Source organism: Anabrus simplex, chromosome 4 (genome assembly GCF_040414725.1).
Source record: "Anabrus simplex isolate iqAnaSimp1 chromosome 4, ASM4041472v1, whole genome shotgun sequence".
Lineage (NCBI taxonomy): Eukaryota > Metazoa > Arthropoda > Insecta > Orthoptera > Tettigoniidae > Anabrus > Anabrus simplex.
Genome location: NC_090268.1, coordinates 427,172,782 through 427,195,530, shown reverse-complemented (window position 1 = coordinate 427,195,530; position 22,749 = coordinate 427,172,782). Strand labels below are relative to the sequence as shown.

The window sequence follows — 22,749 nt, the reverse complement described above, 5'->3', positions numbered from 1 at the left end:
CGAATGCAACTGAAGCATATTTGAACGTGCTGAGTAAATTTGGAGAAGAACTGGAAGGTAATAGGAACGAAAAACGTTTACTTGACATCTAGGCTGCTATGGGATTAGCTGCTGCGAATTATATTTCCAATCACTAAGCTATTCACCGGCACGAAGGAATATTATAACTGACTTTGAATACAGGAAGTCTTTCAGGAACGTGCGCGTATGAAGGGTATTATTGGATGATACGGACCACTGTCAGTTCTTTAGTGTACTAAGTATCACTAAACCTAAGATAGACAGAGTGAAACCTGTCTGCAGACGAATAAGTGCCGATAATCTCCAGGTGGAGGAAATCACACATTAGTACATCGGTATAATTGAAAAAGTTACAAAAATTAGACTTAGCAGGATCGGGATGTAAAGAATGAATGGGTGCCATTCAGCAAAACACCGAGGTAATGCCCAGGAAGCACTGTGCATAAACATGGTGTAAACGTGAATTTCTTGGAGGAGTAATGAAAATAGAGCGGTCTGTAAACGTAGGAAGGACTCTAGAGTTCAGGAATAAATCGTGGTGAGATTTCTTTAGTAACCTGGAAAGAAGTTATCAATCTCAAAAAGGGAAGGAGAAAAGAAATGGGTAGTGTTTTGGGTAAGTCAGGAGAACCCATAGTAGGTCATATCCAATCACTGGAAGTATGAAAGTAATATTTCCTAGACTCCAAAATAATAAGAAATCTGCCTGTTGAAGCAGGGAACGACCGAGTTTATGGGGAGGAAGTAATGATAGCAGTGAAAATGCGCTCTAGGAAGTAGATGCGATGGTAATAAAACTACAGAGTCCAAAAGCAACATGAGTTGATTATACTGGAGAAGAAATATTGACATATATTGGGAAGGAAGGAAAGTAGCAACTTGATAGACTGCTAGGAGTAGCGTGCATTGTTAGTACTGTATATGCTGACTGGATGAGGACAGTAATTGCATCCTTGAAGAAGCAAGGGGTCAGGGGGCATCGAACAATTCCCCTATACAATCATCAATGATCTATATATAGGGCTATTGTCCAGGAGCCAGATTCCCTATTCCTTAAGGCGGGAGACCTAGCTCAACACGGGGAAAACAGGTTAATATTCATTCGATTGTTATATATGCTACAAACGTTGTTGACAAATGCTGCACATACCCCACGATTGGCATGCTTAAGAGCAATCAGAAGCAACTTCAATAATGTCAAAATTCTAATTATAACATTTTAAAATATAATGTTCAAAATTTCCCGCCTTTTTAACAATATATCACGGTTTCCTTCATAACTCTCTTACTGATTCACGGATAATTATGATTTTTTTCAGTTTCCTCCCATAATGTTGAACTATAATCTATACCTCATTCAGATCAATAGGATTTAAATTCGATTTTATATAACATTTTTATTTAAAAAGCTTTCATATTTTCTGGTGCTCGGAATAAAAACGCGACAAAAATTCCAAATCACAGTCTATGTTAGTGATTGAGGTTCATTTTGTAGCTGGAGTTTTGATACACACTTTAAAAAGGAAAAATAGCAAAATTCTAATAAACTTCGAATTTATAAGGGAAACAGTGATATACTGTTAAAAAGGCGGGAAATTTTGAATATTTTATTTTAAAATATTAAAATTATTAAAATTCTGTCATTATTGAAGTTGCATCTGGTTGCCAGGAAGCATGCCAATACTGGGATAAGTGCAGCAATTGTCAACAACAATTGTAGCATATTTAACAATCGAATGAATATTAACCTATTTTTTTCCTTTGTTAAGCTGGGTCTCCCCCTTAACACGTTAATTCCTAGATGAGTATAACAGACGAAGTGTTCATGGACATTTTGTTAAGGTGTGTGCAATCATTGGTAGAGAGTAAGAAGAAGGAATAATTGACCATTTTCTTGAAATCCTACTGCAGTCACTTCTTTATGCTATGGCAGTACAAATTACCCGTACATTTATGTACAGAAAATCCACTCCTAACTCCTTATGCAGTAACAGTTTATACTTCCATTCACAGGTCAACAGATGAACTCGACGGATTTCTTCGGCTGGCTCCCAAACTATCCGAAAGGACTGGGTAATTGTATGGTACTGGCTAATTCACCACTTAAAAAGACGATTAACCTTCAATGCGATACCACAATCTATGTAGTCTGTGAACAAATGTTGTAACTGCACAATGAGCTAATGACATGAAACCTTTCAGAAAACTTGTGTGCAGAAATTTTTTCAATAAAGAATTGTTTACAATACTGTTCACTTCCTAATCCTTAATATGCCTAGCCAAATCCTCACGGCCGTACGGTTATCGAGGAAATACTGTATATGACTAACTTCTAAATTTTAAAAGGTAGGGAGGACGCCCATAGTTTAATACTTGATTGTGAACAATGGTTTAGAGCTATCATGTAATTCATTATCTAAGGCAAATGAAAACGTGACGGAAAGAATCACAACAAGTACTATGAGCAAGGGGGATTCCGGACCATGGCGTCAGCATTCTTGTGCTGAGTCAGTACCAAGATGTCAATGACTCGATGTCGTGAATGTCACGTGGGCATGACGTCAAGGTCACATTCTATTGTTTGTAAACAAAGCTACGTGCTGTCATTTTGACGGACCCTAAGCTCACTTTCTCGGAAAAGGGAACGTCGCTAACCTCACTGCGGAATTTGAAAAATTGACAGCTGTCAAGATGAAAGCTCCTAACACGTGCATTTGTTGAAGACGTAAACGCAGCTAACCTATCTGCTGCCATCTTGACAAGGGTATAACCTCACTGCTGCCACCTTAATGACGTAGGTGCGCGGATTTTCAAACCCACGTGATTTTGACAGCTGTCAAGATGACAGCTAATATCTAGACGAGTCCTAACCACGTGAGCTGGGAATTTGAACAAGTGAAGGTCGCCAACCTCAATGCTGCCAACTTTACAGAACCTAACATCACTGATGCCATCTTAACCACGTAGGGTAGGCAGAATATCAAATCCACGTGCTTTTGACAACTGTCAATGTAACAGCTGTTATCTTGCCGGGTCCTAACCACGTCGGCGCGGAATGTGAACAAGTGAACCTCGCTAACCTCACTGCCGCCATCTTTATAAAAACCTAACCTCACTGCTGCCATGTTAACCACGTAGTGGACGCAGAATTTTAAATCCATGTGCTTCTGAAAACTGTCAAGATAACAGCTGCTATCATGACGAGTCGTAACCACCTGGGCACGGAATTTGAACGAGTGAACGTCGCTAACCTCATTGCTGCCATCTTGACTACGTCTAAACTCACTGCTGCCATCGTAACCACGTAGGTGGCGCGTAAGTTGAAGTCCACGGGCATTTAACAGCTGTCATGATGACAACTAATTAACAGGCCTAACCACGTGCACTTGTTGGTTGACGGGGTCTTAGCCACATGCTGTTATGGGCTGCTGAATTTTTTAAAAAGGGAACGATTCTATCCTTACTGCTGTTACCTTGCCGGGTCATAGCCAGGGTTCCTAACCTCAGAGGATTAAAGCTTGCTGCCCTTCTCGACATGACGGCATCTTAGCGGGGGTCTAACCTCAGACGATTTTAGTTTTAATGCTAGCTGCCCTTCTCGGTATCCCGCTTCACCGACACAATCTCAGAGGCGGCAAAATATCAGAGGATTATAGTTTTAAGTCTAGCTGCCTTTCTCAACATGCCCCTTCCTGACACCATCTTGGAGGGGTCTCACCTTACTGGGCCATAGTTTTAAGGCAAGATGCCCTTCTCGACACTATCTTAGAGTGGCGGCCTAAAGACTCTAGTTTAAGACTAGCTGCCCTTTTCGACAGCATAACGTTACGGAGGTCAGCTCTATCCCTCCTCCTCTCCTCCTCTTCCTCCTCCTCACAGTTATGGAGGTCAGGTCAATCCCTCCTCCTCCTTCTCCTACGCAGCTATCACATCGTTATGGTTATGCATGATTAGTCATGTTCGTTATCAAGGTTACTCTCTAATAAACTGAGGCCTTTACGATAGGTGTAAAGGAATTCAACAAGTAAGTTATATTATTACAGTTGCTTCTCATTACTAGATGATTGCAAAGATGCAGAAGATGTTGTCGGCTTAGAAAATAAAGTAGAATGAAAAAAACTCCAATGGAAAAGGAACGTTGAGTTCTTCTTCTTCCATATGCACCTCGTCTTCTTGCTTCTCTTTATCTGGTGGTGTGAGGTTATCAAGAGTACAAAAGTGTGCTGAGACGATGTTGTATCGTTTGGATCACGCTTTTTTATATTGCGCTTGCGGCATTTAGTCAAAGATTCTAAGTGATCTACTGGTAGATAACTTAAACAAATGTGTTTAGAATTTACATATCGTGTGTAATTATCACGTCTGTTAAATGTAGCAGTACGCTGTTTGCATTAACATATTCTGAAGTTATGCTTCAAAGCTTTATGCCGTTGAGGATTGTCAAGTCTTGAATAAATCATACTACAAAGATCACACATAAACATAATAGATGTTGTACTATTACTGTGCACACTTAGGTAGATATGATGTATAGTTTTACATTGCAACCGGCAAATAACAACTGTTTATCTATCTCTAAAAACAGGGCCTAGTCAAGAGGAGGAAGGGGGTATACGGCGATAAACCTAGATGAGAAGGAGGAGGCACATTAAGTTCTTTCCCTCCTTCTTATCTGAACCAGTTTTACGGTTAGACGCACCTTTCCTTCTCACCTGGCCCAGTTTTAGGTTATATGCCCCTTCCCTCCTCCTCTGGCTGTTTTATAACAGTGCTAGGAGGCCTTTCAAATTACGAGCGGACACTTGTGGCCGGGTTCGATCTATACATAAACCCTCCTCCTTTTCCGACGAGACATAGCCGCGTTCTTCCTCCTCCTCCGACAGGGCATACAGTAAATGCATTCAGTATTCAAACATATTGCTATTTGCAGACGATGTAAAAATTTTCAAAGCCACTCGTTCACAGGTAGGCTGTAGATTTCCTCAGAAATACCTCAATAGCATATCACATTGGAGCGTCATTGACAAGTAAGATTTTAACATTAACAAGTGTCATGTAATTGTATTTTTCAGGAATAAAAATAAAATTAATCACTCGTATAATATTTTGAATACTAATCTGTCATCAGTGAATTCTATCAAGGATCTTGGTGTGCATTTTGACGCTAAACTGAAGTTCTCTCAGCACCAAAAAGGAAGTTGTTCCAGATACTTACAGAATATTAGGATTTATTAAGAGATGCACACGTGACTTCACAAATCCCGAGGCAATAAGGCTATTATACTACTCCTTTGTAAGAAGCCGGCTAGAATATGGATGGGCCATTTGGATTCGCGCCTTTAAACTGTATAAAAACAAATTTAAAATGGTGCAAAACAAATTTCTTAGATACCTTACGTACAAAATAACCAATAATTACCGTAAATTTGATGTGTAAAATGACTCAATGAAACAACTTGTCTATCAGCCCTTAGCAAAAATACGAGTAATTGCACTTCTTCTATTTGTCTACAAGTTACATAACAGTCTTATTGGTAGCTATAATTTGCTCTTTCTGTTCAACTTGTCTGTCCCTAATCCATCTACACGCCCAAAATATGTCACATTCTACTTTTCTAGATCAAGAACCCAACAACATAGTGATTCACCAGTTTTAACACAACAAAACAATTTAATAAATATAGCAATGAGTACAGACTAGATATATTTGCAACTACATACACGTCCATAGTACAACCATGTAAACGAATAACTTATTTGTTTTGTGTTCTAAGTTAAAATCCCACTTTGCTGACGCCTATTGTTAAGCTCATAACTTTAGTTATCAATCAATCAATCAATCAATACAAATCTGTACTTAGGGCAGTCGCCCAGGTGGCAGATTCCCTATCTGTTGTTTTCCTAGCCTTTTCCTAAATGATTTCAAAGAAATTGGAAATTAATTGAACATCTCCCTTGGTAAGTTATTCCAATCCCTAACTCCCCTTCCTATAAATGAATATTTGCCTCAGTTTGTCCTCTTGAATTCCAACTTTAACTTCGTATTGTGAACTTTCCTACTTTTATAAACACCCCTCAAACTTATCCGTCCACTAATGTCATCCTACGCAATCTCTCCGCTGACAGCTCGGAACATAACACTTAGTCGGGCAGCTCTTCTTCTTTCTCTCAGTTCTTCCCAACCCAAACTTTGCAACATTTTTGTAACGCTACTCCTTTGTCGGAAATCACCCAGAACAAGTCGAGATGCGTTTCCTTGAATTTTCTCCACTTCTTGAATCAGGTAATCCTGGTGAGGGTCCCATACACTGCAACCATACTCTAGTTGGGGTCTTACCAGAGACTTATATGCACTCTCCTTTACATCCTTACTACAACCCCTAAACACCCTCATAACCATGTGCAGAGATCTGTACACCTTATTTACAATCCCATTTATGTGATTACCCCAATGAAGATATTTCCTTATATTAACACCTAGGTACTTACAATGATCCCCAAAAGGAACTTTCACTCCATCAACGCAGTATATAAAAATGAGAGGACTTTTCCTATTTGTGAAACACACAACTTGACTTTTAACCCCGTTTATCAACATACCAACATACCATGCTGCCCATCTCACAACATTTTCGAGGTCACGCTGCAATTGCTCACAATCTTGTAACTAATCACTCTATAGAGAATAACATCATCCGCAAAAAGCCTTACCTCCGATTCCACTCCTTTACTCATATCAATGATATATATATAAGAAAACATAAAGGTCCGATAATACTGCCTTGAGGAATTCCCCTCTTAATTATGACAGGGTCAGATAAAGCTTCGCCTACTCTAATTCTCTGAGATCTGTTTTCTAGAAATATAGCAACCCATTCAGTCACTCTTTTGTCTACTCCAATTGCACTCATTTTTGCCAGTAGTCTCCCATGATCCACCCTATCAAATGCTTTAGACAGGTCAATCGCGACACAGTCCATTTGACCTCCAGAATCCAAGATATCTCCTATATCTTGCTGGAATCCTACAAGTTGAGCTTCAGTGGAATAACCTTTCCTAAAATCGAATTGCCTTCTATCGAACCAGTTATTAATTTCACAAACATGTCTAATATAATCGGAAAGAATGCCTTCCCAAAGCTTACATATATTGCACGTCAACCTTATGGCCTGTAATTTTCAGCTTTATGTCTATCACCCTTTCCTTTATACACAGGGCTTACTATAGCAACTCTCTGTTCACCTGGTACAGCTCCTCCGACCAAACAGTAATCAAATAAGTACTTCAGATATGGTACTATATCCCAACCCATTGTCTTTAGTATATTCCCAGAAATATGATTAATTCCAGCCGCTTTTCTAGTTTTCAACTTTTGTATCTTATTGTAAATATCTTTGTTATCATATGCAAATTTTAATAGTTCTTTGGCTTTAGTCTCCTCCTCTATCTCGACATTATCCTTGCAACCAACAATCTTTACATACTTCTGACTGAATACTTCTGCCTTTTGAAGATCCTCACATACACACTCCCCTTGTTCATTAATTATTCCTGGAATGTCCTTCTTGGAACCTGTTTCCGCTTTAAAATAGCTATACATACCCTTCCATTTTCACTAAAATTTGTATGACTGTCAATTATGCTTACCATCATGTTATCCTTAGCTGCCTTCTTTGCTAGATTCAATTTTCTAGTAAGTTCCTTCAATTTCTCCTTACTTCCACAGCCATTTCTAACTCTATTTCTTTCCAGTCTGCACCTCCTTCTTAGTCTCTTTATTTCTCTATTAACATAAGGTGGGTCTTTACCATTCCTTACCACCCTTAAAGGTACAAACCTGTTTTCGCATTCCTCAACAATTTCTTTAAACCCATCCCAGAGTCTGTTTACATTTTTATTTACCGTTTTCAACCGATCATAGTTAATTTTTAGAAACTGCCTCATGCCTACGTTATCAGCCACATGGTACTGCCTATGCCTTTGCTGGCAGGATCTAGTATTTACAGTGCACTAAGTCTTCTGGTATGGGCTAGAGCAATTTTGTTACTTTCATTGATCTGTCTCTGTGTTATCCTTGGCTTTGACAAAATGAAAGTGACTGAGGTATGAGCCATGCTAGTAATGTCATTCCTTAAGCAGCCAGTCCCTGCTATGAATGGTGTGAAAATATTGCTCATAGGGTCGGTTGGTGTATGCATTTCAGTGGGCTTGGCAGACTGATATGTAATAGCAACTTCTGGCTCGGTGAGGAAAGCAACGGGAAACTACTTCAATCCTCATTTCCCTAGTACGCCTCTTCAGTGATGCCTAGCCCATCTATGACAGCTCATGGCGGAACTGTTGAGGATCCAACCAGCCTTCCGGCTGATGACTAAACATACACATACGTACATGGTACTGCCTAATAGTCCTTACTTTAGGACTTTCCTTTCTATCACATTTATTTTAAACTACGACAAAAACAGCTCCAAGATCACTAATACCATCTATTACTTCGGTTTCCCTATAGAGCTCATCTGGTTTTATCAGCACCACATCCAGGATATTTTTCCCTCTGGTTGGTTCCATCACTTGCTGAATCAGCTGTCCTTCCCATATTCACTTTCTTGCCATTTGCTGGTCATGCTTCCTGTCGTTCGCATTTTCTTCCCGATTGACATCTGGCAAATTCAGATCTCCCGCTACAATCACATTTCTTTCCATGTCGTTTCCCACATAGCCCACTATCCTATCAAATAATACCGAATCCGCGTCAGTGCTACCCTTTCCCAGTCTGTACACTCCAAATATATCAAGTTGCCTATTATCTTTAGAAATGAGCCTAACACCTAGAATTTCATGTGTCTCATCTTTAACTTTTTCGTAGCTTACGAATTCTTCTTTCACCAGAATGAATACTCCCCCACCCACCATTCCTATCCTATCTCTACGGTACACACTTCAGTGCCGTGAGAAAATTTCTACATCCATTATATCATTTCTCAGCCATGATTCAACTCCTATTACTATATCTGGTAGATACGTGTCTATTAAATTACTTAATTCTATTCCTTTCTTTACAATACTTCTACAGTTCAACACTAATAATTTTATGTCATCCCTACTTGATTTCCAGTACCCTGTTCCTTTATCACTGCTCCCTAGGCCACCCCGTTTCCCTGAATGTACCTTTCTATTATCCTTATTATCAAATTTCCTAACTTATACGTACCACTGCGGTTTAAGTGAAAGCCATCAGAGCGCAGATCTCTTTATCCTACACAGCCATTGGGATCTAGAAATTTCACTCCCAGTTTCCCACATACCCACTCCATAGTCTCATTTAAATCCCCAATCACCCTCCAGTCAGTATCCCTCCTATACACTATTCCACTAATAACAATCTCCGCTTTCTTAAACTTCACCCATGCTGCATTTACCAAATCCCACACATCTCCAACTATGTTGGTACTTATATCAGCTTGCCTTACGTTGTTGGTACCAACGTGAAACACTACCACCTTCTCCTTCCGCTCCTTCCTCTCTTCTACTTTCCTCAACATCTGCCTCAACCTATTTCCTGGATAATATTCTACCCTGTTTCCGTTTCTTCCACACACTTTCCCCACGTGTCTAACGATGGTATCCCCCATGACCAGAGCTTCAACCCTACCGACCTCATTTGATCCCCTCCCCTCCTGGTCAGCCCTATCTTTTCTGATAGCTGCAGAAGTTACTTCCTCCTCCGTTTTCTTCTTACCATGACCCTGTTTCACCTGTCTGTTCATATCATCTACTGTACATTTCCCTTTCCTACCTTTTCCTTTCCTCATACTTCCACACATCTCAGCAACAGTTCCCTGGCCCTCATATTCCCTCTGTTGTTCTACCTGGAGTGAGTCGTACCGATTTCACACAGACACCTGTCCTGAATTCTGATCCTGAATAGAGCCCTTAGCCTGCAACCCGTTTCCCCTTAGAACATTAGACCACCTGTCTTCTACAACTCCCCCCTTTCCTTTTCCTCCCTCTTGTACACCTACTGTAACCTGTACATTGTTTGAGAGTCCTGTCTTCCTTCCTGTCTTCTGTGAGAATCCTATTTATCTCCCTCAAACTCTCCAACTCCTCATTCATACCCCTCAATGCCTTGCCACACCCACAGTTCGTACACTCGCGCTCCTTAGCCATTCTGTACGGAAAAATTGAAAATAAAAATAAAATAACTTATTTCCAAAAAATAAATGAACGAGGGGATATATTGTCTGGGATAGTACTCAAGGATCACACAACAATAAGGTAATTAATATACGACTACACTACAATACTACTTAGTCGTACACTATTTTTTATCCTACAACCGCTATCAGGATAAAAACTGCTGTTAATTACTGAATATCGAATGTAAAACACAAGAACTACGCAATTCCAAACTTCAATTAAGCCTATCCTAATTACAACATCAGAATTTTAGTAAGAGTTTCTACGGATACCTCTACTACACCAGTACTACACAAATATTTTACAATAATAAAATAAGCACACCAAATTCTAATAGGATATTACTCGTATACTATTGTACAGTACACTACAGTAATTTTTAAACTAATTTCAGACGTATCCTAATTACGATACCCGTACCGTATGTCACTAATAAGCACAAACAGAAATGAAATCTGCAAGAACTACTGTACTCAAAAATTACCAACAAAGCTAAATGCTTAGACAAATTATTATTAGTACTACGCTCTATATAGATACACACGTAAAATAACACACGAATATAGTAGGCAAGATACGGCACTATCCAAATATACTGTATCCATACTACAATGTACGTACAGTACAATTTTCAGCTGAAGCGTGGTTATATGAACTTTTACCGCTGGTGGATTAGTATTATTTTCCCTACTACGCGGGACGGAGAATAAAAGTGCCCTTGAGAAGTGCTGAGAATAAGGGGTTGTCTACTATAATTTCTGTCAAAACCACGCCGGGGCCTTGAAGTGCAATATTGGGATATAGGAATTTGATTATTAACTTTTACTCGATGAATTAACGAAGGTGGAATGTACAAGTATGCAGGGAACTAAGACTACAAATTATCGGAATAATGAACCAGCTGACTTCGTATTTATTTACACTACTCATGTGCATGTAGCAACAATCGTCAACAATCCAAAGAACTGTTAAGTACCGTAATTATCCAGTGAAATTACCGTGAATTATCTTTAACTTCTCTTTAATTCGATTTTTACAGGCTTATCGTTTAATTTAATGTAATAAATTATTACCTTCGAGGTAATTTGAACGGATATCTGTACGAAATAGTTTCTAGTTATACCATCTACCTCATCATCATTATTATCTTCGATAACATCACTACCATCATGTATAATTACAGTGCTAATGCAGCTTGAAAGCCGTTCGTAAATCATTTTAATTGCAATGATTTAAATACCTTGTGATACTATGTGCATGTGTAACTGAATATTTGTAATATTATATTATTGAAGAAAAGTGTATTTTTATTTCATTTATGACTTTATTTTGCATGGACTTTCATAAGAGATATTATAATGTTAATTTAATATTTGTTTTTATCTAATATAATAGTATATGTATATGTGTTTCACACAATTAGGTTTGTACCTGTCTGGAGCACAATCAATAAGTAAGTAAATAAATAAATAAATAGCCGCGTTCCTCCTCCTCCACAGTTTTACGTTCAGGTGCTCTCCTGCACAAGATGGCCCTCCTCTCTTCTATCTACACCGTCGCTAAGGCGTTACGTCTCCATCCGACGCATAACCTGAACAAGACAGAACATTTTGACTATCTGTACACGTTTAATCCTGTTACAGAGTACATGGCACATTCATATATAGACTCTTGTTATCTTACAGTAAAGATTCGAATAGTCAGCATACATTCCCCATCGTGTTCTGAACAAAAAAACTTACCTTGATTATATGATAGAAAGAGGGCGCGCGATATCCTGAAAGAAGAGAAATTAACACGCAGGCAGATGATGATTGCATGGAATCAAACTACCTCTCTCCCAAAAGTCAATGCAAACAGAAGCATCATGGATTCAAACACCGGTCTCTCTCCCTGTGTCAATCATTAGAATTAAAAAATCTATAGTACATGTATTTCGAACCCTAAAAGATCATGGATTCGAACCCTGTTCTCTCTCAGTTCATCGTCAGAATAAAAAACCTCTAATATATGGAATGAAACCCTGTTCTCACTGGATTAATACAAGAACACATTGTAGACGAATTGCTTGCAAAATTTCAAAAGTTTGAAGAGGGTGCGAGCAATAAAGCTCTACAAAGTATTTCCCATCTTCAAATTAATGCCAGTAACTTTGATCCATTAAATTCAGAAAAATATATCCCACATCCAAAAGCCATTTCAGATTTTAAAAAAGCTGTTATCAATATTCAGAATAATGTTGACTATTGTTTTTATGGTGTGTGGCAATGGCATTAAAACCAGCAAAATATAATCCATTAAGAACTTCACAGTATGAAGATGCGTTTATTGAGTTGCAACATACGTTAAATTTTGAAGGTGTTACTTTTCCAATGGACTTAACAAACATTTCTAAATTTGAGAAAAATAATCCTTATTTTCATTTCTGTGTATGGTGTTAAAAGGTGAAAGAATTTTAGGTCCGCTTTATATAGCTTCTTCACGTAAACAACATCATATTCATCTTTTGTATGTTTGCAGTGAAAACACAACTCACTACTGTCCTATAACAAACCTTTCGCGATTTTAAAGCTCTTTACTTTCATCACACAAACAAAAGAAGTTTATATGTGACAGATGCTTGAAGTACTTTTACCAGAAAGCATGTTAACTACACACTTAGTTGACTGTGCCACACACTCAGCCGTAAAACTTATTCTTCCAAATAGTGAAAAAGCAGAAATGAGATTTGAGGATTATTATCGACAGGAACCTGTTCCGTTTACTATTTATGCATATTTCGAATGTTTTAAAGCACCCTTTCATCTTTGTCAACCAGACATGACTGAACCATATACTGATTATGTACAGAAGCACACCCCGTATTCTGTAGCATACAAAGTTGTTTGTTCATATGATGCGTCATTATCATATTTTAAGCTGTATCGCGGAGAAAACTGTACTGAATGACTGTTAAATGAATTACAAGAGTTAGCGCATCATGTTCATTTTCTCATATCACATCCAGTTCCAATTAAAATGTCATTGAATTATATGATTATGCATTGTAAAACAGATGAGTGCTACATTTGTAAATAGCCTATTACATTTCCAGATATTATGGTTAGAGATCACTGCAACTTTACTGGAAAATATCGTGGACCTACACATGAATTATGTAATACTTTATATCGTGTTTGTAATTTTATTCCACGCTTTTCTCATAACTTGTCAGGCTACGACTCCTACTTCATTTTTCGAGAGTTTGCATGATTAAAACGCACAAAATTCACCGTGATTGCACAAAAACATTTACGTTTTATATAATTTAGTCAATGTGTAGGCGATATTAGCATTCGCTTCCTAGACTCCTATACATTTATGAACTGTTCACTTGATACGCTTGTAAGTGGACTTTTAACTGAGGACATAACATACGTTCATGAGTATTTTCCAGATACTGAGAAATTTAAACTGTGTAAGGAAAGGTATTCTGCCACATGATTATATTATATTCAAAGCTTTCAAACGTTAGAAGAAAAAAATTACTTCCTCAGTCTGCATTTTCAAGTGTATGAAATGAATGCATTACACCATCACTAAGCTCATCCTCATATGATAAGCATAAACTATCCATTTCAGATGAAGACTATTTGCATACAGGTAATGTGTGGTCAACATTTAATATAAAGTCATTATGTGATTATGTTGACTTGTGTTTAGAAGTAGACACCTTTTACTCTGTGATGTGTTTGAAAACTTCCGTAAAATGTGCTTAAATATTTATGGATTAGACCCTTGCTAATACTACACGTCTCTCGGTCTTTCGCGGGATGCAGTGTTTAAGTATACAGGTGTTAAACTTGATATTCTTACTGATGTTGACATGCTTTTGTCCTTTGACCGTGGAATTCGCGGTGGACTTGTTTCGCTTGTTAACAGACATACAATTGCAATAATCCATACTTCAGCCATTATGATTTAGAGAAAGAAGATTCTTAGCTTATGTATTTTGACTTTGTATGGTTATGCAATATCACAGGCTTTTCCATATAAAGGAAAGAGAAAATGAAATTGAACATTTTGATGTTTATCTGGCTGCTAAAGATCCTAACCGCGGTTTCGTGTTAGAGATTTCTCTTGCATACCCTTCTAATCTGCATAATTCACATCCTGACCTTCCTTTTTGTGTTGAAAAAATGATTACCCCTAATAATACGTCAATGCATGTTAAACTGCTAGCTACCCTATTTCCAAAAAACGGTATGTTATTCACTTTCAATGTCTTGTTCATAGTCTAGAATACAGTTTACAATTAGTGTATTCATCGTAATATCGCTTTTAAGCAGGAAGTATGGCTTAAACCGTTCATGGATTTAAATACAGGGCATCGTCAACGTGTTACTTCAACATTCGAAAGTACGTTTTTAAACTCATGAATAACCCCATCTTTCGAAAAAGTGTGGAATATGTAGGCAAACATCGTGACATTCATTTACTTATTCGATGGGACAGAGGGTATGGGGCACGCAAGTATATCTCGAAACCGAATTTTAAATCCATTCATGTCATTGACCGTTACCTTATTACTGTTGAATTGAAAAACTGAGATAGTTTATACAATGCCAATTTATTTGAGAACGATCATGCCAGATTTCTCAAAACCAAAAATGTATGATTTTCATTACGGATTTTTCTAAGCAGCAGTTTTAAGGTCTTTCACTTTTGTATATGGATACATATTGTTTTATTAGTCATATTCGGAATACAAAAGTCTGCAATGTAATGCGTAACAATTCTGAATACTTTGACACTTCTCCTTTTCCACCATGTAATCAATTTTACATTAAACCACTTAATAAGAAGGTCACTGATCTTATTAAAGGTGAATATGGTATGAAGATTATGACCGAGTTTATTGGTTTAGCACCAAAACTGTATGCATATGGGACGGAAAATTCTCAATCTGTAAAGAAGGCAAAAGGCGTACGTTCAAGTGTACTTAGTCGTGTACACTATCGTAATGTATTAGCATCTAAAAATGCTGCTTTTTGTAGACAGATGAGAATACAATGACGCAGACATCATGTTTTTACTATTGAGCAGAATAAATGGTCATTAATTCCATTTGATAATAAACGTCAATGGAGTAGTAATTCTCTTACGAGTGAACCATGGGAGTATAGAAACATATAGACTGTTTGTTGTGCCATGATTTTTATGTAAATAATATTGATAAAAATTTCCTTTATGTAAATATAATGATTATGTGTAAAAATGGGAAAGATTATCTAAAAAATATTGAAAATAGAAGTAAATACAAAAATATTAGTACATCATCATTCATTTGAAAATTCTATTTTTATTTCTACAATCATGAAGTAAAATTATTAAAAATATAAGGTAGGTGAGGCAAATTAGGCCCACTTACAGATAGATTGCCGTTTGCTCTTAAATTAACAGAGATACAAGAATTTGTTTCAAATAAAAAAATGTTCCTTGATGTATCCTTTCACCAGATATCACAAACAAATAATTGTAAATGTACCCGTAGTTCCCACATAGCACAATTATATAATTAATGTAATTGGGCCTTATTTCCTGCTCTAACATGTAATAAGGCCCACAGAGGAAGAGTACCTTAACCCCATCTCTATGGGCAATTAAGACGTCAAATTGGGAGAGGAAATGGCATGTTTTGTAGATAAGAAGTGTTAAAAGACATGTTCATTAATTCAAAAATATTTATGCTGAAATTTTAAAATTGAAAATGTAATATGAAACATTTCACCATGCTAAGTTAAGGAGACCTGAATTTTCTTCTTTAAAAATTACAGGAAGCATAATTTCCTCTCATCTTACTTCGAAAAATCAAGCTAATCTGCTTTAAAACAATTAATCATAACCACTAAATATAAAATTCTTGAAATTTAAATCAGACAAACATTCAAAAAAACACTTAATTTTTAACTTTTCTCTCCCCTTATTTAAAAACATAAGTTAATTTACTTTAAGATAACATTTAATTCTGTATGAAATAAGAGTCTTTGATATTTTGAAAACGAAGTCTGAAAACACAAAAACTTATGAGTAGTCAGGACAAAAATAATCTTCCTTGTCGTTTATAGTCAGTCCAACACACATTTCATGCACCCAAACTCGGCAAGTTTTGCAAGCTCGCATGTCCGCCACGTATTCTTCCTGGCATGCAGCACAAAGTCAGCTTATATCTGGGGTTGTTTTTTAATATAAAACTGAAAGCTTCCAAGAGAACTGCTGCTCGGCTTGTAGCCTACAGATGGAGGGGTCATGTGGTCAGCATAACGCTTCCCTTAGTTTTTTGACCGATGCCGCTACTTACAATTGTTTTCACGACGCGGGGATAACGCCATTCCAGATCACTTGGCATCCTTGCTTTTATAATTTACGTCCCAATACTGGGAATCAAATCCAGGCCAAGGAGCTAGCATGCTACACTGATATCACCGCGGTAGTCTTTAATACAAAAGTCATGTGTAAGAACATGTCTTCGACTTCAAATTCAGATCAATACCAATGTGTACACTTGATAAAAAAAATATAAAATTGTTCGCTTATTTAAAATAATTTTAGTCTATTTAGTATATTTGTGAAACTTTACGACCTAAAATAACATTGGGTTAGCATATTTTTGTATTAAATTGAAACTAAATCTTTCGTAACAGCTGCAGGAAATAAGGCCCACACGTTGCAAAGCGTGGGCCTTATTTCCTGCATCGTGACCTTGAGGGTTTTTTGATTGCACCATCTTGTGTTCTTAACCAATTTCAATAAAATATACACCGTTTCATTACTTATTTAATGCACTATTAGATATATATATTATTTTAATGCTATCCTAGCACTAACATTCCCTTTTTTCACTTCCCTTTCCGAAAAAAGTTATAAAAATGAGATAAACTCACCTTCCCGCCTCTTGACTCTGGCCTAGCAACCAAATACTGAGGGCCGAGTTCTCACTTTCTCCAACAGGTAGCAGGCATAGACAGTAAGCAGACGTATAGGTTCACTACCGACTAAAGAAGCGGCAAATAGGAAAATCAAACAGTGGGCCTTAATACCTGCTGGGCCTTATTACGGCAACCTACCTTATAATCTCTAGATTTGTTACATTTATATTGAACCCGACAGGGGCATGATCCAAGGACCTTTGGTTGATATCGATCTCCATAATTACGCACGCAATGCTATTAAAAGGAAAGAACGCTGAAAATGATTAATATACATATCATTAATAGAGGTCATACCGAAACTAATTAATATTCATACCATTGAGATAGATAAATTGTGTATTTCAAAATTATTCTGCGAGATTTCTTTGTCTGCGACTTATTGCGCAGTATTATCCTTTGTGTAGCGGGGGCCCCGTAGATGAAGCCAAGCCAACTTAGACCCGGGAGGGGTTACGAATGGGGATTCCCTGTGACACCACTCGAGAGAAGACATCCCTCCTCAAGACTCACAGAATGAGGGGAAACTAACTTTTTCGAAACGGAATATAGGAGCCATCTTGGAATCGGACTGGCCAACTTAATTACCTACGAGATAGAAAATTAATAAAACTCTAATTAGGGGCTCATCTCCCGATTTAAAAGGGATAAATGTCATTGGGACATTTATTTAGAGTGTTTAATGTCCTCTTCCGTGATAACTTTCAGCCGAAGAAAGAATACTGTGTTGTTTCTGCGTGGAAAAGTACTGGGGCCATCTGTTTAGTCTCACGACAGCTCCTCGAGATCGGGACTTCACCCCGTGTGGTAGGGGAAGCAGAACAGATTTTAATTATTTTAAAGAGATTCACCGAAGGATAATTGAGTGGTTATGTCTCAATCGCACCAACTAGATATTGGTCACCGGTCGCCCGCACTATTTTACCTCGAGTACGCCGGGAATAGGCGCTACGCAAATTAGGGGAAGGGGTACCGCTCCCTAGTAAAAACTACTGCAGGACGGGACAAGCGTCAGTCCGGGTTTGCGGTTTATTGACGGCGCAGCTACGCTCCGTTGAGCCCTCGTTAGGTCTTTGTTCAATAGAAATTAATTCCTATTTAAGGTGAAATAATCCAATTTGCATAAACAATGTTTAGTTTGATCTCTGTGAAGCCAGTGTTAACTTTTTGGAAAACCGTGACGTGAAAAGTCATATTATTATGATTACTATAATATAAGAATCTTACGTAGTCGCATAGGAGATCGTGACCGGACGTTCACATTGAACGCTGTTAACCGGAGTGTGATTTAAACAGTGTCGTTGTGTCTGTGCAGGATTAAGTGTTAGCGGCTCCAACATCATCAAACAATGGCTCAGCAACTTCAAGATGGAATATTAATGGAAATCATCACCGTGGTGCCCATGGAGGAGGAGTAAACTCAGGATGGACTTCCCGAGGTGACGAAGGCATCATCATGTGATAGAGATGAGTACAAAGTTCTAATATCTGGCATGCATAGAAGGGATGGGAATATTTATTGTAAACTGACGCTATAAGGGATTTAAAGATGTAGTCCTGTGGAAGTAGAGCGCCGGAATGGGCGCGTAGTAATTAATTCTTAGCTTAGGAAACCGACTACAGGTCTGAGTAATCGAGTGTAAATAATTAAGGGAATAGAATACTTTAGCTTGGCTTAGGATAGTGATTCATTCAATTATTTCTTTCTTGGGAGATTCTGTTGTTTATTTGCGTCAGAAGACCAGTAATAATTAGTTTATGGGAGTGCAGTGAGAGTAGTTATTAGAGTATTCATTAATTTGATAAGTGCATGGTATATAAAACGGTAAGTACTGCGGTATGCAAAGGCACGTCACTACGAGACCCAGCGGCCAACGTGACAACCTCAAAATTTCCACCCTTTGAAATACTTAGATAAGGAGTGATAAGTTTAAATTGATTCTGTGATTAAATATGCCAGGAAGTGATCATAATAAGTGTATTAAACATCGATTCGGGTGAAAAGTAATTAATTAATGCATGTATTGCCGTGTGACGATAGAGTAGCCGTGTGCCGACCATCGATTAATTAGCAGTCAGTAATCAGATGTTAATTGCCGCGCGAGTGCTTAATTGTGTTGTAATTGCTGTATAGATTCCGCGCGATGGCCACGTATAAGTAAGGTAGCCGGTAAGCTATGTAGAACGACGATAATAATAATAATAATAATAATAATAATAATAATAATAATAATAATAATAACAATCGGGCAAAGATTACCATTATGAGACGGGAATCGCGTTGTAAGAATGATATGATACTGCTGGGTAGATGTGTGTTTATTTTAAGGTGAGTTGCGCGAGTCATTTTAAGACCGCAGTTTATTGTGGAAGTACGTCCGAGTGATGTGTTACAGTTTCCTTTTGAAAGGGAATGTTACGCCTGTTAATGTGGGTGTTGACCTCTAGGGGAGGGTGAACCACCGTCTGGCCTTGGCCCAGCGTGTATTTTTTGTCTGAATGTCCCGTAAGCGGAGGAAGGAAGGACGTGGCTGTTAAAAGGGAAGTTGGTTTCTTTGAACGGCGAAATAATGTGATCTACCTAACACGGCAGAGCTGTGAAATAATTAACACACGACCCGGCCGATGATGGTAATGTTTGCCAATGAATCGTTGTTAATTGTACGAGTATAATTAGATAGGGATTACAGGACCCTGCCTTCATAGCAAGAGGTTGTCAGTTCGATGCTCAACGTAGGCATTGGAGGCCTACAGTGTCAGAAGGAAGATCAAGTGCCTTTTACGTGTTTTTCTTGCATATCATGTACCATGTATGTGTTTTTTGTGTCATGTGTGGTTGTACATAAGGTCAGTGGTGGTTCTGTCCATCAGCTCGACGATGCCTAGAATAGCGAGGGTCGGTTCGATCCCAGGTGTTGTATCATATGTGTGTATTTTCATTTTTTTGTCATTTCATTGGGAAATCTAGGTCTTTATTAGAATAGGGATTGCTCAGACGTGTGGTCGGACGCATGTTAGTTTTATGTGTTAGCGATAATATAGCCTCAGTGTTATGATAAAGTTTCCATTCGCTATATGTCACGATACATCGCTTCGCGATAACGTACTCGTTTCTATCACGTATAGCGGACAGAGGTCCACAAACAACCTACAACAAATATTTGTAAATTTTAATGTAATTCATTAAGGGTAATTTAATGCATCATTTCCCATTATCATTAAGGTTCAATAAACCGGTTTGTGAGTCATATATTTTAATTCGAAGGTGTTCTCATTTTTAGTTATATGCCCCGCTTCTCCTCCCTTGTACGCCTCTAAGCTTTACTTTTGTTCAGCGCCTATTTATTTCTTACTTCATGACCTGTTAGCGACCCTGTAGATCTCATGCCGGTGCCAGTTAGGTAGGGGCGGGTGCAATATGCATTATTTAAAAATAAAAAAATTATTTTTGATCATTTCTATATTAATTATATATGATAGCGATATACAAAATCACTAATAGTATTTTCAATTTTTTAAATTTCTAATTTCTTTTTCAGATTGAATAGGTAACATGTTTATTTTCGAAAAATAATAAATATGTAAGAATTTTTTAGAAAATTATAACTTTTCTATATTTATATAAAATCTCAAAAGGAGTAATAATATTTGTTTCCAATATTCTAAAGAATCACAAATAATAATGATGATGATGATGAATAATACAAAAAATAAAAAATGCTATAATATCTTATTTTTACTACAATAGATTAACATCACACATGTATTCCTCTTCCTTTCGCAATCAAATTTTTATTTTTATTATTATATGGTAAAACTTGTTATGAATGAGTGCAAATTTCAAAAGAGTAAAAAAGTCTCAGCTTCTCCTTACCGCACCCTCGTTATTCATCTACCGCTCCCTCCTCTTCTTTAATCTGACGAAAAAGGGTAAAAAGTGAGTAAAAATTGTTAAACGTATGCGACACATCGTGTTAGGAGGTGTAAAGTAGAAGAGGACAACTCTACACCATGCTTACCAGTTTGATGTTATAACAATGACGTAAGTATATCTGCAGCAAAACGGGGTGATAGGTGTTATAAATGTATAGTTAACATGTAATCATAACTTATTAAATTATATAGTCTAATCCTCTCATTCCTTATTCTTTGCAAACTTGACAGGAAGATCCACATCAGATGACTCTTCAATTGTATTATTAAAAATATTAAGATTTCGTTTGTTCGAAAACCATAAAAGTAGATGTACCTTATTGTCTATCTTATTATCTTTCCTGCGTTACAAAGGACATCCGGTAGCGTATCTGTAAAACTAGGACAGACGATGAGCAGGATGAGGAGGAGGGAAGACATTTCTCTGTAAAACTGTGGACAAACTATGAGGAGGGAAGGGGCAGACGATGAGGAGGAGGGTACCTATCTAACGGATAGAGACAAAGCCTTAAAGCAGGCCTCACGATAACAAAACTAAGTAGAGATGCATTTTAGGTAAAGGAAGAGGAGGTATGAACATAGTTATTTGTACGTCGGATGGAGATGTAAAGCCTCTAATATAGTGTCTGGAAGGGGGATCTGCCAAGATAATATCGGGAAGGGCACCTTACGTCTGTGAGGTTAGCCTTGTACTTTTGCGCACCTCACCACGCGGTCGTGTTACCAGCTGTTATTCAAAAAGGCATGTGGTGTGAGGATAAGTCCCGTCAAGATTACAGCAGTGAGGTTAGGATCGTTCACTTTTTCAAAATTCCGCGCCACACACTTGTCCAAAAACCACGTGGGTAAGTCCCGTCAAGATGACAGCAGTGAGGTTAGGGATCGTTAACTTTTCAAAATTCCTCCTGTCAAAACCACGTACTTATGTCTCCTCAATGTGACAGCTGTGAGGTTTGGGTTGCCCTTTTATTCAAATTTTGCGCCTCACATCTGTCAAAAGCACTTGGTTAGGAACTGTCAAGATGACAGCAGTGCGGTTAGACAGGTTTTCTTATTCAAATTACGCGCCAAACAAGCGCACGTGGTTTAGGACCTGTCTCGATAACAGCAGTGAGGTTATCCACGTTCTCTTATTCAAATTCCGCGCCAAAACACGAGCAGGTGGTTAAAAGTGATGTTAGGACGCGTCAAGATGACAGCTGTCACGAGCATGTGGTCTTGTTTGAAAACAATAGTTCGTGGTCGTGACATCATGACCACGTGACCATGACATCATGGAGTCAATGTCCTTGGCAGGGGTCAGTGACCTTGTGAGAAGATGCTGATTCACCTCCCATTGCTTTAGAACCCGTATTCTCCTACTACTGGAAAGGTCGTCCGAATTTCTATGACAGGCATTAATCCTACACCCATCAGGAGGCTTGTAATAACGAACTCGTACTTCAAGTGAGCTATAAACTCACAGTTTAATGGGGCATGATACCCCAATATTTTATCTCAAATTGTTACGTGCTGTGATTTTTCAGTCATGTTTTCATTTTCCTTAATAAATTAAATTTTACCTATAAACTTGTTTTCACATTCAAGTAAATTACTATGAACCTTCTCCTTATCTTTTTAAACTTAG

The 22,749-nt window shown here is 37.8% G+C and overlaps 1 protein-coding gene across 1 annotated transcript in view; it reads left to right on the top strand.

Moving 5' to 3' along the window:
- The window catches only part of LOC136872314 (mucin-21), a 48,096-nt gene extending 45,847 nt beyond the window's left edge, over nucleotides 1–2,249 (top strand). Inside the window, exon 5 of the mRNA XM_068227538.1 lies at nucleotides 2,035–2,249. Within this exon, the coding sequence (XP_068083639.1) occupies nucleotides 2,035–2,189 (155 nt within the window). The 3' untranslated portion in view covers nucleotides 2,190–2,249. The remainder of the gene's footprint in view (nucleotides 1–2,034) is intronic.
- Nucleotides 2,250–22,749: the final 20,500 nt, after the last annotated feature.